Raw genomic sequence first — 16,104 nt, 5'->3', positions numbered from 1 at the left:
GTCACACGCACTCAGACCACACAGAGGCTCGGACACACAGCACACGTGGATATTCACAGACCCGCAAATGCCCGTGCACATGTGCAGATACACGCGGACCCCCGCGCAGCGAACAGTTCCTCCTCGACCAGGGACCAGGAGGAGATGCCTGGGTGAGGCCACAGGGAGGGTCTGAGAAGACTGTTTCCCAAGGAGGCAGCAGGCCTGATCCTCCAGTCAGGTGCCCTGAGGGGTTTCCTGTGGGCCGCCCACTGTGTCCATGCCTGGCTAGGAGGATGGTGGGTCGGGTGAGAGACGGTTCTGGAGTCACGTAGGGCTTGGGTTTTGTCTCTGCCAGTTTCTCGGACACACAGATGCGCGCACACACACAACACACACACACACACACTTTCCAAGAATGCCTATGTCCATTCGACATACGCAGGCAGGGGTGCTCTCGGAGCCCCGGTTTCTTCATCTATAAAACGGGGCTAGGAATCCCTTGGCCCCCGAGGTGTGTGGGCATGGCTGCCTTCCCAGGGATCCGGGACGGCCCCTCCTGCAGAGGCCGCTAGGACATGAGCCTTGACGGCTGACGCTGGGCTCCACACCTGGATGGTCCCATCCCAGGTGACGGCCCCGAGAGCCGAAGCGGGGCTGTGGGCTCTGCGGGCGGGCGCGGCGTGGCCCGGGGAGCTGCGGGCTGGGCTCGTCGAGGCGTGCGCATTTGCCGAGCGCCCCTCGCAAGCACTGCGGGCTCCGGCGCTGCGGGCTGGCCGGGCGCTGCGGGAACTCGGCTCGGGAACCTCTTCTGCTGTGGGCGGGGCAGGCCCGGAGCCCCGCCCCAGCTCAGCCCCTGAAACCCAGGCGCGGGCCGGCTGCAGTCCCAGAAGGGAGCTGCTGTCTGCGGAAGAAACTGCATCTTCGGACGGCCGCCCAGCTGCGGGAGGACCTGGGGTGGCACTGGGCGCCCGACGGACCCTCCCTGGGACCCGCCTGCCCCTCGGCGCCCCGCGCCGCCGGACCGCTCCCGGTCGGGCTCCCCAGCCATAGCCTTACCTGCGGGCTCCTGACTCCCCACGGCTTCCAGAAGATGCTCGAACCACCGGCCGGGGCCTCGGGGCAGCAGTGAGGGGGGCGTCCAGCCGCCCACTCAGCTCTTCTGCTCCTGTGCCAGGGGCTCCCCGGGGGATGAGCATGGTGGTTTTCCTTCGGAGCCCCCTGGCTCGGGACGTCTGAGAAGATGCCGGCCATGAGGCTGTTCCCTTGCTTCCTGCAGCTCCTGGCTGGGCTGGCGCTGCCTGCTGTGCCCCCCCAGGTAAGAGCTACCCCCACCTAGCCCGGCTCCCCTGACCTCCCTATCCCAGCACTGGAAGCAGGGGACTCTGAAATCACAGACTCGCTCCAGGGAGCAGCAAATCCAAGGATGTCCACATACTTCCTAAAGGCCAGGCTGGACTTCTTTCGTTTGGGAAGAGACCTCAGGCTGGCTGTCCCCCAGGTCCTGGGGGCTGTCTTAGTGGGGGCAGGGAAGCCACAGGGAGGGAGGGAGGGAGGTTTCCTGTCTGGCCTCTGGAGCCCTGGTGGCTTTGCTAAAAGCATCTGTCCACTAATCCCAGGCGGGTCCCTGGCCTTGTGGTCAGGGTCGAGGCCCCATGGCCAACCAGGCGTCCCCAGGACCTCTGACCTGGCCTGGTGGGGGTGGTGGAGGAGCCAGCTGAAGAGGCTGATGGTGGGAAGGCTGGGCCCTGCCCCCACCAGGGCTCAGGACTGAGCCGTGGGCTCCTGGGTGGGCTGGGGATGAGACAAGGGGTCTCGCTGTGCCTTTTCTCCTGGGTGGGTGGCCGGAGGTCCTGAGTGCAGGGCCTGGGGAAGTGAGCAGGGCCCTTTTCCCAGGAGCCGGGTGAGTCTGGCTGGGAGCCAGCTTGGGCAGTGAAATCCTGACAAAGCCAATGAGCTCCCTTCCCACTGTGTTGTCCCACTGCCCTGGGAGTCCCCAGCCCCAGCCCAAGAGTAGGAGTGGGCTGGGCAGTCCCTGAGGAGCCCGAGCAGCCCAGCCACCCGCCTGCCTGCTGCAGGGTTGGCCAGAGGTGTAACGTTACCGGCTGCACCAGCTCATGGCGCCACCCGCTCCAACCCCTCCGCTCCCACCAGCTGATCACCTCCCCCTGGGCTCTGGCACCCAGCCAAGGCGGGCTGTACAGGGCCCGGCAGGGTTGAACTGGGGGGGCTGGGTAGAAGGGAGACCCACAGGATTGGAAGATCTTTGGGATGGAGCAGGCCAAGGGTCTCCAAGAGCTTCTAGCCTCCCATCCTTTTCCAAATGAGGAAAACTGAGGCCAGAGAGGGGTGGGACCTAACCTATCTAGGGTCCAGTGAGTTTTTAGTTGTGCTCAGGCTGCTCTGAGACAGGGCAGAGCCTGTGCAGCAAGTGGGAAGGAATCCAGAGGGGCCCCTACCTTCCTGCCATCACACTTGGCCCAAGAGTGCAGAGCCCCAAGGTGTCCCAGGCTCATCTCTGTACCTTTCTGTCCACAGCAGTGGGCCTTGTCTCCTGGGAACGGCTCGTCAGAGGTGGAAGGTAAGCTGGCCAGGCTGGGGGTTTGCATGATCCCCAAGCCCCTCTCTTCCTTTCTCCCAAGCCCAGGCGTGGCATAAAGTGTGGGTACAGGTTGATAAAAGTTGGGGAGAGCCTACGAGCTAGATATCCTAGCTGATGACTTTGACAGGGCCTAAGAGATCCCCTCATGGTGACCCAGAGACTAGAGAGGTGTGGGCTGGGGTCATCAGCACACAGAGAGTGGGACTGGGGCCAGTATAGCCAGGGTTCATTGAGCTGGCTCAGAGCCCTTCCCCAGCATGATTTAAGCGTATGGATGGGGTCTTGGAGGACAGAGTGGGGAGTGAGTGCCAGGGGCCAGAATGGGGGTCTGGGAGCTGGATGCAGTGTGCAGTCAAGAGGATCAGGAATGGGTGAGGGGCCCTCCCCAGCAGCCCAGCCCTGGTGGAACTGCCTGGATCTGACCATGCCTTTCCATTGATTATAAACAGACAGAACATGAATCGTGCCCTCCCTGGCTCCTCCACTCCCCACCCTGGTTGCCTCAAGAGGGAATCTTCAAAGGGCAACGAGACGTTTGCCAAAGAGACATACGTGCAGGATGCCAGGCCCCCTACCTCGCTCCTCCCTCCCTGCCTCTCCAAGACGTGCAGAGCGGCCACACGCCACCGCTGAGGCTTCCCCTGCGCCATGGGAGAGGGGGCATGTAGGAACATGCACACGCACACGCGTGATAGCCATCTGCATGCTGGGAACACCCTCTGCTGGCCTTGCCTGCCTGGCAGCCCGCCTCTCCCGGGCCTGGTCATACTCTGACACCTGAGGCTCAGGCCCTAGACCCCTGAGCAGGTAGAGGAGGCAGCTGCCCTTGACTTCATGGATGCCTCCCTTGCTGTGCCTCTGGAACCAGCACAACATTATGCTCCTTGGGATTTGGGGAAGGACCCATCCCCTACCTCCACACTATCCCCTTTTTGGTGCTTTTAGTGTAGGTCAGGCCACAGCTACCAAAGATGCCTTAGCCTCAGTTTCCTCATCTGTAAAATGGGAGCCTTAGGCTATGTGATGTCTATGGTTTCTTCTTTTTCCGAGATTGAAAAAGGGACCTGTTCTCTAACTCCAGGGAGGAGAAATGGGTGTACATATCACCCAGGATTCAAGGTGAGGAGGCCTGGAAGTGTAGGTTCGTTAGGTCAGCTCTCCTGTCACACTTATCAATCAGGGAGTGTGCAATCTGACCAGGAGAAGTACAATGAGCTTTGCACTCCAGCTCTCCAAATCTGAAAATGTCATCCCACCTATTAACACCAGAGCAAGAGGCAGCATGGCCAGCCATGGGCGTTGATTTTTACTATTACTATTCACAGGAACAGTGTTAGGCATTTTCTGTCATTCTGTTTTGACCACAGGCTGTGAAGTAGGAAGGCGATGTACTCCATTTTTACAGATGCAGGACCTGAGGCTCAGAGAGGCCCTGGGGGTCGCCCCAAGCCTCAGGCACTCCTCATGGATCTGGCAGAACCGAGTGCTCCCAATAGCTCCGTGGCTGATCAGGCATGAGCAGGGTGTCCCTTGTGGCAGGCTGTCTGTGTGCTCTGCCAGTGACCATGGAGAGGACACCTGTGGGCTTGGGCTGGTGGCCAGTGGCTCTGCCCAGCCCTGTGGCTCGTCCCCAGTGCCCTCCACAGAAACTTGCTCTCAGGATTAAGCATTTCTCTTCTGGAGTCTCCCCCATCCCAGGTGGTGGCAGGCAGGTGGGAGGCTCACTCTCAGGGCTGGCGAGAGAGCTGAGGGCCCACTCATGGCCTCAGGAGCAGCCCTGGGGACCACCCAGCTCTGGCAGTGCCTGAGGGGGCCACAGCTTCCCGTTGTTCTCACCCCCACCCCCTCCCGGAGCAGGTCTGGGGCCAGCGGAAGTGCTCTCAGGGACAGCTGAGCAGAGCTCTTTCCTGAGGGACATGGCCCACATCTGGGAGTGGTCACTGCACACTCCCTCAGCCTGGCCCCTCACCCAGCCCCTTTTGTTTCTCCCACACACCCATACGGGGGCCTTCAGGGATGAATTGCCCTCTTTCCTGGTGGCTGCCAGGTAAACCAGGCTCCAGCCCACCTCCTTCTCAGCCCTCCCGCAACGTGGTTCGGCCACGGGGCCAAGAAATTGGCAGATTCCAGGGTTTCAGGGACCCGGAGTCTGCATGGTGGGATGTGGGGTGAGGAAAGGAAATCCCTTCTGCCGCTGCCCAGGCCCAGCCAGTTCTGCCAAAGGTGGCCATGGCCCCGCAGCCCAGCTGGGTAGGCGTCTGTTTGCAGGATGGGAGGGGGCTGGGGTGCCCCTTCTCTGCTGCTGTCCCCTCGCTGATGACTGGTTCCAAGGCAGGAACCTAAATCTTCCGTGTTGTTTTGGCAGTTCGTTATTCCTCTGCTGTTATTTATGTTTTCCATAAAGGTGGAGATTAAACGTTCAGAGTCACGTAGTGCTCATGAAGATTTTAAACTAAACACACAGCTCAAGGAGCTGGTGATAGGGAGGTGCTCTCTGACCCTGGACTGCAAAGGCAGGCTTCCCTGCACTGTGGGCACCTTTGAGGAGAGAGGCCTTGTTTCCCACTGGGTTCCGGGGCAGTACCAGGGGCATGGAGTGGTAGAGTCAGGGGAGGCCTATGGATTCCCCCCACCGCCAGCCCCTAGCCCAGCCCTAGTGCCCTCTAAGCAGAGCAGGGTAGAGTGGAGCAGCAAACAAGCAGATAACACTGTTTATTGCCTCTATGACTGCCTAGCCAGCTCCACATGGACACACCGCCTCTGGGTATTTTCCACCAGTTTGCAGCCTTTCCCGAGGGCCTCTGCTAGGACTGAAGTTTATTTTTCTTCTGAGATTACCAGGAGGCGCATGTCCTCATAGGCTCAGTGGAATGGACTTTGGCCCCTTCTGCCTCCTAGGCAGAGGCCTGGAAGAAATGAGGGGTTGCTGGGAGAGGCCATTATTCCATGGCAGAGGCTGCAGGGCCCCGGTGAGCCAGCTCCTGATTCTTTCCAACTAGCTGATGATGACCATCAGATGCAGAGCAGGATGATCCAGACCCGGGGGCGTTTCTCTGTCCATGGTCTCCGGGCTGGGCTGGGTTGCAGGCACTGATTCACAGGTGGTTGGTCAGAAAGGGAAAGACCTTAGCAACCATTTATTCCCAACCTTCTTTTTTCCCACCTGAGGAAACTGATCTACCCAGAAAGGTTAACTGATCTCCCCAAGGTCACACAGCCAGTGTGGGGCTGGGACTGGAAGCCAGGTGTCTGACTCTGGCCACTCTCTGTGAGCCTCTATTTGGGGCCTGGTCCCAGGCCTTCACCCAAAAGAGCGGCATCTTTTGAGGGATTCCAGATCAGCCCTCAAAAGATCCCATCACGATCACCAGGACATCATGGGGGTCAGGGATGTCCCGGACGATCCTCGGTGAACTATCATCTAATCAACCAGGAATGACTTAGCCTGTGTTTACGGGTACATCCATCTCTGCCCTCATAGAGCCTCGGGTTGGTTGTAAAGGAGATAAGAGCCACCAGTGACAGAGATAAGACAACCCCTTGGGGCCAGGCCGTGCTCAAGGGAGGCTCATCTGTGCACACTGGAATTGCTGGGGAAGGCTTCAAAGAGGAGGTGGGGAGGCAGGCCTTGGAAAATGGCGAGTGGGCTTTATTTATTTGGATAGAAATGAGAGGAGGGGGAAGAAGAGCAGCTGTAGGGGCTGCAGAGTGCACAAGCCCAGAGCTGCGAGTGAATGCGGTGCTGCCGTGACTCACTGTGAGTGCTGGTTGGACTCAATGGAGAGGAGGGTCGGGCCACATTGCTGGATGTGGTCTTGGTTGCCAGGCAGAGGAGCTGGCACAGAGTGGAGCAGGAAATGAGGGAGCCGTGGAAGGTGTTTGAGCAGAGGAGTAAGGGAAGGCCAACCCTCCCTGTGTGACTCCAGAAATGACTGTTTTCTGCAAGTTCTCCGAGGTGGAGGAAGCACCGGTCGGGCTTGAGAAAGATCCAGAGGGCCTGGGCAGCTGCGGAGGCTACAATCCGCAAAGCTCCAGGGAGCCAAGGCAGATGTGGGTGCCTGAGTTGAGGACAGAGCAAAGCTTGGGGCCCTGAGAGATTCTGTTCCACGGGGATTTCCATCCAGCAGATGAGCTAAGGGGGCCACAGGCATTTCGGAGGGATCACATTAGGAATTGAGAGTTGAGGGAGCTCGGAAGGGGCTGGGGGCTGAACCTGGAAGGCCAGCGGGGCCTTGGGAGCCAGGTTTAGGGCTTCGAGGGGCAGGTCTCTGCTGGCCTGACCCAGCCCCCTTGCCTCCTCGCAGTGGTGCCCTTCCAGGAAGTGTGGGGCCGCAGCTACTGCCGGGCGCTGGAGAGGCTGGTGGACATCGTGTCCGAGTACCCCAGCGAGGTGGAGCACATGTTCAGCCCATCGTGTGTCTCCCTGCTGCGCTGCACCGGCTGCTGTGGCGATGAGAACCTGCACTGTGTGCCGGTGGAGACGGTCAATGTCACCATGCAGGTAGGTCCACACCCGGCCCAGGGGGCCACCGAATCTGCCCACTAGAAGGGACCTGGAGAGGGAAGAAGATAGGCCCAGGTCCCAGGACTGCAGCCTGATTCCCAGGCCGGTGCTTCTACTACCCCAGCCCAGGGCCCTTCCTTCCTTCCTTCCTGAGCCCCCCGATGGCTCTGAGCCCACTCACCTCCACCCCCACCAGTTTTCTCAGCCTCATGCTGAGCCCTATCCCAAGACTCAGGGTGTCTAGTTAAAGCTGGAAAGAAATCTGCTTGTATTAAAGTCCCTGTTGACACCAGGAGCATTTGGTGCCTTTTCAAGCAAGTGCAGCTTACGTGTCACACACGCAGTGGTTTATTGAGCACTTAGTAATGCCAAGCACTGTCCTAGGCGTGCCACAAGTGGTACATCATTCAGTCCTTCAAGGCTGGTGTCATTCCCATTTCACAGATGGGGAACTCGAGGTTCAGAGATGTTATTTCACTTGTTCAGCAGGTAAAAGAGTCAAGATCTGAACACGGGTCTCTGACTCCAGAACATGGCCCCCTTCATGCACTATTGCTGTGCTAGTGCCCCCTGGGTAAGGAGGGACAGCGGCCTCCCTCAGGTCCCCACGCAGCTGAGAGAGCCGTTTGCCTCACTCTGAGAGTGGAGTGAGGGCCTGTAGTCCACAGGCTACAGGAAACAGAATCGGGTTCTCCTTACAAGGAGAGAGAGAAGAGTACGGGAAACTCATGGACCACTCCCCAATCCAGGCATCAACTCTTTCTTCCTTCAGCTCCTAAAGATCCGCTCTGGGGACCGGCCCTCCTACGTGGAGCTGACGTTCTCTCAGCACGTGCGTTGCGAGTGCCGGTAGGTCTCCGGGGTGGGGCGGGTAGCAGGGAAAGGCCCCCGTGCTCTTGGCACCCTCAGCAAAGATGGGTCCCAGGGCAGAGGCAAAGGCTGCCCCATCCCCGCCGCCGGCTGTACCTTTTTCCAGGCTGAGGGAGACCAAGAGGGCAGGACCAGGCAGGGGTGGCTGCCATTCATTTTGTCCCCCAACCAGCCAGTTTTGCCGAGGGAGCTGGTCCCAGCAGCTGGGGTACAGCTGTTGACATACTGCAAGGGAAGAGAGAGCGTGGGTCCCTCCCAGCCTCGCTGGGGTTTGGTGCGTGTCGTTCCCCTTCTCTGGGACGGGAGGCAGCTGCCACGGGCCTCTGAAAGAGGTCCCTGGAGGCGAAGACATTGCAAGTCTGAACTTAGTTCTGGGCCAAGCTGCATGCCCACAGGAGGGGGCAAACCGGGCTGAGAAGCAGCAAGAAGGACAAGCTCGGGTAGGAGAAAGGGGACAGAAGAAGGGTGACACTGTGGCTTCCCTGATGATACAGCACCCCGCTACGGCCCCTCCCAATCTCTGACCAGCACCAGTCTTGCTGCCTGTGCCGGGGGCACTTGGAACATTGGTTAGCAGGAGCAACAGGCCTGGCACTGCCAACGAGGTTCAGGGAAGAGAAAAATGGGCTGAGCTGTTGCTCCTGGTACCACTGGGCCATGGATGAAGGCACCAGACTAGAAGTCCAGAGCCCTAGCCAGGGGCAGGAGGAGGGAAGACTACCACTTATTGTGTACCCATTTTGTGCCTAGCCCTGCAGGAGGCACTTGATTGTTTCTCATTTAGTCACATACATTTATTGAGCACCTACTGCATGCCGGGCATTGTCCTAGATGGGATGCAGTGGTGGGCAAGGTCCCTGCTCTCATAACAACCCTGGGAGGTAGATCCTATTGTCATCCCCGTTTTATAGATGAGAAAATCAAGGCTCAATACAGTTTCATGATTTATCACAGCTAGTGAGTGTGGGAGGAGGGATTCTGAGCCCTGACCTAAATCCTAAGCCTTCATGCTACCTCTCATGGCCGTGACCACTTTTCTGGTAGCCCCTAGGCTTAGCCTAGCCTCCTGGGCAGGGCTATCGCTGCCCCTTTTGTTGGAGTGTTGGAGGCCCTGCCTCAACTTGTTTCCACCCGTCCCTCCAAGCCAGAGCTTATCCATATAATAGCTCGGTAATGAACCCTCCTGGGTGCAATGCTGGCTGGTGACCCAGAGTCACCTTCTACCTCCCCTTTATCCTGACAGCCACTCTTTTGGGGCAGGCAGATGAAGAGACTGAGGTTCCAAGAGTGTCTCTCACTTGCCCAATATGGAGAGGTACAACCAGACAGTCCCAAGAGGCCCTGGTACCTTGCCGAGGCTCCCAAGGGAGGAACCAGCCGAGGGTAGCATGTCCTGGCCCCAAAGCTGACGGCTACCATGCTGGCCCATGTCTCCACCCACTGTTCCCAGGAAAGACTGAGGCCCTGTCCCCTGCCAGGAGCCAGGCAACAGGGACACCTTTCTTCTGGCTTCTGGGCCAACAGCCATAGCCCTGGGAGGCAGAGCCCAGACATGCCTGGTGACTTCAGGACTGATGCCCCCTCCCTTCCTCCCACCCTGCCGCTCACTCCCCATGTTGTTCCGGGTGGAGTGGGGGCTGTGCCCTGACAGGCAACCAGTCCACTGCCCGGCCATCGTGTCCTGTCCCTGAGGAAATTCCCAGAGTGCACCCTGGAAGGAAGGGAAAAAAGCAGACAAAGAAAGTGAGAAAGAAAAAGCAGCAGAGAACAGACAGAAACGACCCCACATTTGATGCCAAGAGGCTGAGAAGTGCAGAAGCGGGTGGCAGGGGTCCCCAGGAGGTTGATTTGTCCCTCTTGCGGTGAGGTCACCGGAGCCTGGAGTGGGAGCGAAGCCCCGGGCTCTGGCCACCTCTCCCTTGCCAGCTCCATGCTACCCCCTAGTGGCCTCAGTGTCAGCAGCAGGACCAGGACTTGGGATGTCAGAGGGGACCTATCCGGGCGGCAGGGAGCCCCACTTATTGCTTTCCTAACGGTCCTCTGCCCCTCTCTCTGTCTGTTTCCCTAGGCCTCTGCGGGAGAAGATGAAGCCAGAAAGGTAAGTGGTTTGGCTGGGGCTCGGGGCTATTCTCGGGCCTGCCAGCCTCTGTCCTAGCATGGGGGTCCCCAGCCACCTTGTCCTGACGCTTGGCTTATTGCAGGAGGAGACCCAAGGGCAGGGGGAAGAGGAGGAGAGAGAAGCAGAGGCCCACAGACTGCCACCTGTGAGTGCGCGGGGTCCCAGGGATGGCAAGGAGGCTGGGCCCGAGGGGAGCCCCGCCCTGCCGCCAGGGTTAGGCTGGGGAGCGGGAGAGGCAGGACTGAGGCCAGTCTTGGGGGCAGGACAGGGAGCCTCACCTCCTCAAGACTCTAGGGCCCAGGAAGCATCAGTGGACCTTGGTTTTTGTCCCGGCTTAGCCCTAGGTTTCCACTGACCTTGGACAAATCATTTCACCTTCGTGAGCCTAGCTTTTCTCTGTGTAGAATGAGGGGCAGGAGGTCCAGCAAACATTTAGTCACTCTACAAACATTTACTGAGCACTTCCTGTGTGTCAGGTACATCTGTGAGCAAACAAACAGGATTCCTGCACTAGGGAAACTAGAATTTCCCTTTTAGTGATGAGAAGTCTGTCATCAGCTGAGATGTTATCTGGGGCGACTTCCTAGTAGCCCTGGGGAACATGCGCCCCTCGCCACTGGCTCCCGGGAGCATTGCTGCTTCGGGTCCCCTTGCTGCTTCTAACCCACTTCATACCTGGTGGGCAGCAGAATGGAGCCCAGGCCTGAGTGTGGCTGGGAGAGAAGGATGAGAGAAGGGAAAACCCAAATCTGTGACAGTAAATAGAAAAAATAAAATATTTCACATGCACAGTCCATCAGTCACATGGGGGCTGTCCTTTAGGGGCTAAGCCTCCCCCACGCACATGCCTCCAGGAAGTTATTTCGTGCTATGGAGTGGAGTTGACCCAAGTCCTGACCCCATGAGCCCCACTCCATGAAGACAGGGATCCTGGGGAATGTGCCCCCCTAGGGTTTATGCTCTCCTCTCTTTTCTGGGCTCACGCAGCAATTTGGGGAACAAGCTGGCAGTGAAGTCCATCCAGGTCCGCGTTACCAGCCGGCACCCCGAGGCAGAAAGTGTCCCATGGCTCCAATTCCCAAGGCAGCAGTCTTCAGACATTTCACTAGAGAATCTCCTGAAAGAATTTCAAAAGTGGCCAGGCGCGGTGGCTCACGCCTGTAATCCCAGCACGTTGGGAGGCCAAGGTAGGTGGATCACTTGAGGTCAGGAGTTTGAGACCAGCCTGACCAACATGGTGAAACCCCATCTCTACTAAAACTACAAAATTAGCTGGGCGTGTTGGTGCACGTCTGTAATCTCAGCTACTTGGGAGGCTGAGGCAGGAGAATCGCTTGAACCCAGGAGGCGGAGGTTGCAGTGAGCCGAGATCATGCCACTGCACTCCAGGCTGGGTGACAGAGCGAGACTCCATCTCAAAAAAAAAGAATTCCAAAAGCTCATGTGCTCTCTTGCCCATTTTTAAGTTGACATTGAACATTTTCATCAGAATTATAAGTCAAGCCAGGCTCAGTAGCTCATGCCTGTAATTCCAGCAGTTTGGGAGGCTGAGGCAAGTGGATTGCTTGAGGCCAGGAGTTCAAGACCAGCCTGGGCAACATGGTGAAACCTTGTCTCTACAAAAAAATACAAAAACTAGATGGACATGGTGCCATGTGCCTGTAGTCCCAACTACTCAGGAGGCTGAGGTGGGAGGATCACCTGAGCCTGGGAGGTCAAGGCTGCAGTGAGCTGGGATCAATCCACTGCACTTCACCCTAGTGACACAGCAAGAACCTGTCTCAAAAAAAAAAAAAAAGTATAAGTCATTACAAAGGATACACTTTCTGGCATATTATAAATATCAATATTTTAATACAAAGCTATTATATAACACTCTCCAGGTGTATCCTATTAAATACGCCATTTTAATGTTATACTTACCATCATCTACTTTTAAGAAAATGAATAAGCAAAAAAAAAAAAAAAAATACACGAACACCTCCTTTCGTAACCCTTTGTATATTTACATTGTTTCTTTTTTCCTGGAACTTGTATTTCCATTTCACTCCCCACCCCCTAGAATTTCAGCCTAGTGTAATAGTACTTTTAATTTTCAGAAGGCTTTTATTGATTACCTTGTCATATTTATCTGCCACAAAAAAAGATATATGAGTTTGAATTATTTTAAATTTCCTGTGAGCATAAACCTAAATTAAATTTTCTCCTGAAATAAATTATCAAAATAATTCTTAGCAGCACCATTTGGTCAAAACAGCACAAATATGTCCTGTTTTAATAAATGTTCAACGTAAAAATACCATCAATTTGATTGGGAATGCATCTCAATGAGATGGATGTGGCTACCTCGTTTCAATTAGTAAATGAATCCATTAATGAATGTTATTTCCTGCCAGACTGAGACAGACTTCTGCATTAATTTAATTCCTGTTTATCATTTTTTTATTGATGAGAAGGTTGAGAAACCATGTTCACATAAATAAGTAAATGAGACTAGATGTCACTCAAGTACTTGAACTCCTTCCAAGTTATTTGCCAGAAATCTCAAGGTGCTCTGCTAAGAACAGATTACTTCTCATGATATCCTGGCTGACAATTTGGTTAAGCTGTTCTTCAGTTTTGTTGAAAGCCTTGGTTACCCAGTCATTAGCCATATTTTCTTTCTCAAGACCTACACTAATATCTCAAATTGTTCTTTTTTTCATGTCCCCAGAATACTTTTACCTGGCAGCAAAGCACTTTATAAGGATTTAGAATGAGCAAGATGTGTTGTGGCTAGAGAAGCAGATCTCAGCCACTGTCTCACAAAAATAATTTTAAGGCAATGCAGACCTGGAGGCTGAAAATGGATTTCTTTAAATCCATCGGTACTCAGTCCTTACGTGCGTCTAGTGGTACCCGGTCCCCTGTTTGGAGACTGCTGTCTTAGGGTAATCAGAGGCATGATTGCATGGAGTATGATTAGGTTCACATGTGGCTCTGTCACCAACTGGCCATGTGACCACAGGCAAGCTTCTTTACCTCTCTGGGCCTCAGTTTCCTAATCTTCACAAGAATAATCAGGGTGCCTTCCTCATGGAAGGTTGTTGAGGGTTAAGAAGACAGTGCTTGGCACAGGGCTGGGCACCTGGGTAAGTGCTTGGTAAAGGGTAGCTCCCAGCTTCTCCTCAGCTTGGGGCAAGCAGGAACTCAGGAGTGCTGGGCCCTCCCCATGCTCCCTGCCCAAGCTCCTCCTCTGGCCCTGCCCCTCCTCCATAGGAGGAGACTGGGCCCTCCACAGCATGCTGATACCCGCCCCATCTGTGCTTGGTCTCTGGCAGGTGCGGCGATGCTGTTCCCCGGAGGTAACCAGCCCCTTGGAGGAGAGAGACCCCACATCCCCGGCTCGTGTATTTATTACCGTCACACTCTCAGTGACTCCTGCTGGTACCTGCCCTCTATTTATTAGCCAACTGTTTCCCTGCTGAATGCCTCGCTCCCTCCAAGACGAGGGGCAGGGAGGGACAGGACCGTCAGGAATTCAGTGCCTTCAACAACGTGAGAGAAAGAGAGAAGCCAGCCACAGACCCTTGGGAGCTTCTGCTTCGGAAGAAGCAAGACGCGTGGCCTCGCGAGGGGCAAGCTAGGCCCCAGAGGCCCTGGAGGTCTCCAGGGGCCTGGAGAAGGAAAGAAGGGGGCCCTGCTGCCTGTTCTTGGGCCTCAGGCTCTGCACAGACAAGCAGCCCTTGCTTTCGGAGCTCCTGTCCAAAGTAGGGATGAGGAGCCTGCTGGGGGTGCCACGGCCTGGCTGGTGGGAAGGCCAGCAGTGGGCGGAGGGGATGCAGCCACTTCCCTCTCTTCTTCTGAAGATCAGAACGTTCAGCTCTGGAGAACAGTGGTTGTCTGGGGACTTTTGCCACTCCTTGTGCCCCGTGATCTCCCCTCACACTTTGCCATCTGCTTGTGCTGGGACATTGTTCTTTCCGGCCAAGGTTCCACCACCCTGTCCCCTCTAAGAGACACATGCAGAGTGGGCCCCGGGCTGGACGAAGAGCTGCCTGGATGAGAAACAGCTCAGTCAGTGGGGATGAAGTCACCAGGGGAGGAGCCTGTGTGTCCCAGCTGAAGGCAGTGGCAGGGGAGCAGGTTCTCCGAGGGCCCTGGCACCCCCACAAGCTGTCCCTGCGCAGGGCCATCTGACTGCCAAGCCAGATTCTCTTGAATAAAGTATTCTAGTGTGGAAACGCTGATCTAGGGGGTGTGTCTGCTGGGGCAGTGAGCGTCAGCCGGAAACGGAAGCCACACAGACCCAGGGATGGGGGTGTAACAGGAACAGCACAGCACCTTCTCTGAGCCTCAGTTTCCTTATCTCAAAAGCCTCGCTCAGGCGATGAGAGGGCATGTCACAGCTCACGACAACATGTTAGCTTGCTCCTTCCTTCCTCCTTTTGATAGCTGAGGACACTTAGGCCCAAGAAGGTGAAATGGCTGATGGAGAGTTGAGACTGAAGTGGGGTTCAGAGGCCTGGCTTTGTTTGTAACTCACCGAGTGGCACTGGGCTTCCCTCTGCCTTCACGTTTCATCTCTGACCTGAGGGGCCTAACTGGATGGCTCTTCTGGCTTTGACACGTTTCTGTTGAGTCCCAGTCTCAAGTCTTAGTGGCCCTGGGTGGTCACTGGAGACTGTTCCTGTGGAGGCCACTTCAAGGCTGCCCCCGAGGTCACCTAGCCTGCTCCTACAGCACCCTGGGGTAACCCCTCCCCTAACGAGGAGCTCCCAAGATGTAGTTTTGGTTCCAAAGTTGAGGAGAGGGTGGTCCCAGCCATTTTTTAACAGCATCAAGAGCACAATCTCCTCCTCCTCTCCCAGGTCTTAGGGCTGCCCCAGCCCAGTGCTGCAAGGGCTCCCGAACTCCTTTGGCCCTCCTGAGAGGCATCCTGGGCTGGGTCTCAGGGCACTGAACAGCAGCCCCTACAGCCTGCTTGGGCTGCCCGACAGACGCAGGGACCAGCAGATGCTGCCTGGATTTAAATAAATCTTCTTTTTTTTTTTTTATTTTATTCATTTTTTTTTTTTTTTTTGAGGCGGAGTCTCCTTCTATCGCTCAGGCTGGAGTGCAGTGCCACAATCTCAGCTCACTGCAACCTCCACCTCCCAGGTTCAAGTGATTCTCCTGCCTCAGCCTTCTGAGTAGCTGGGATTATAGGCATGTACTACCATTCCCAGCTACTTTTTTGTATTTTTAGTAAAGACAGGGTTTCACCATGTTGACCAAGCTGGTCTTGAACTCCTGACCTCAAGTGATCCGCCTGCCTCAGCCTCTCAAAGTGCTAGGATGACAGGCATGAGCCACCATGCCAGGCCTATTTTTTTTAATCCAAACCACTTACTATCAAACTCCCCTCTGCTTCTGACCTGCAAGGGGTGTGTGTGTGTATGTGTGTGTGTGTATTGTGTGTGTGTGTGTGTATGTAGTGTGTAGGTGTGTGTGTGTGTGTTTGATCTTATATGTTGTTATATGTACTGGGGGAAGAGAAGTTCCCCCATTCTCTCCTCAGCCTCACTTCCTCATCTGAGGCTGCTGAGGAGAAACCCACAGGGACCCAGGGGGACAGGGGCCTGCCTGGGGCTTGGAGGGGAGCTGGGATGTCCAGCAGAGTGGGGTGGCCCTGCTGAGGCAGCTGTCCTTGGTGCCCTCTTCACCAAGGCCTGGGAACCCTGCAGGACACGCTGGTCAGAATGCGCTTCTGGCTGTGGTCATAGACGGGTGTGAGTCAGCCCCAAGAGACATACTTCGCCAAAGAAATGCACTTCCTCTCCTCTCCTCTCTTTGGCTGCAGCTGTTCTAAGCTATTGCCTTTGACCTACTGTGAACTGAGAAGAGCACCTATCGCCTCCCACTGGCCAGGCCTCTAGCTCAGCCCTGAGGACCCCAACCCAGGCCTGGTAGCATCTTCAAGGCTTTTGACTCCATGAGGTCACCCATGTAGCGGGCAGCCTCCCAACCCAGGCCAGTGACCCCTGTAGAGAGCAAGACAGAAACCAGAAA

At 56.1% G+C, this 16,104-nt stretch overlaps 1 protein-coding gene and 1 pseudogene across 10 annotated transcripts; both read left to right on the top strand.

Annotated features, from left to right (window-relative positions):
* The first annotated feature begins 579 nt into the window (after positions 1-579).
* Positions 580-1,218, top strand: LOC141407311 (uncharacterized; annotated as a pseudogene).
* Positions 868-14,297, top strand: PGF (placental growth factor). Of its 10 annotated transcripts, none has more exons than XM_045396762.2 (7): positions 868-1,297; positions 2,521-2,560; positions 6,886-7,082; positions 7,858-7,934; positions 10,024-10,053; positions 10,157-10,219; positions 13,395-14,297. In XM_045396762.2, the coding sequence occupies exons 1-7, from the start codon at positions 1,223-1,225 to the stop codon at positions 13,420-13,422; spliced, it is 510 nt and encodes a 169-aa protein (XP_045252697.1). In that variant the 5' UTR covers positions 868-1,222; the 3' UTR covers positions 13,423-14,297. The 10 variants fall into 10 exon arrangements, with proteins under 10 accessions (XP_045252697.1, XP_005561844.1, XP_065405153.1 ...); XM_005561787.4 differs by having other exon boundaries at positions 2,518-2,560; XM_065549081.2 differs by lacking the exon at positions 13,395-14,297 and adding an exon at positions 11,062-11,413.
* The last annotated feature ends 1,807 nt before the right edge of the window (positions 14,298-16,104 follow it).

This window comes from Macaca fascicularis, chromosome 7, assembly GCF_037993035.2.
Source record: "Macaca fascicularis isolate 582-1 chromosome 7, T2T-MFA8v1.1".
NCBI classification, from domain to species: domain Eukaryota; kingdom Metazoa; phylum Chordata; class Mammalia; order Primates; family Cercopithecidae; genus Macaca; species Macaca fascicularis.
Note: the sequence above shows the minus strand (reverse complement) of the source record. Positions and strands in the feature narration are given on the sequence as shown.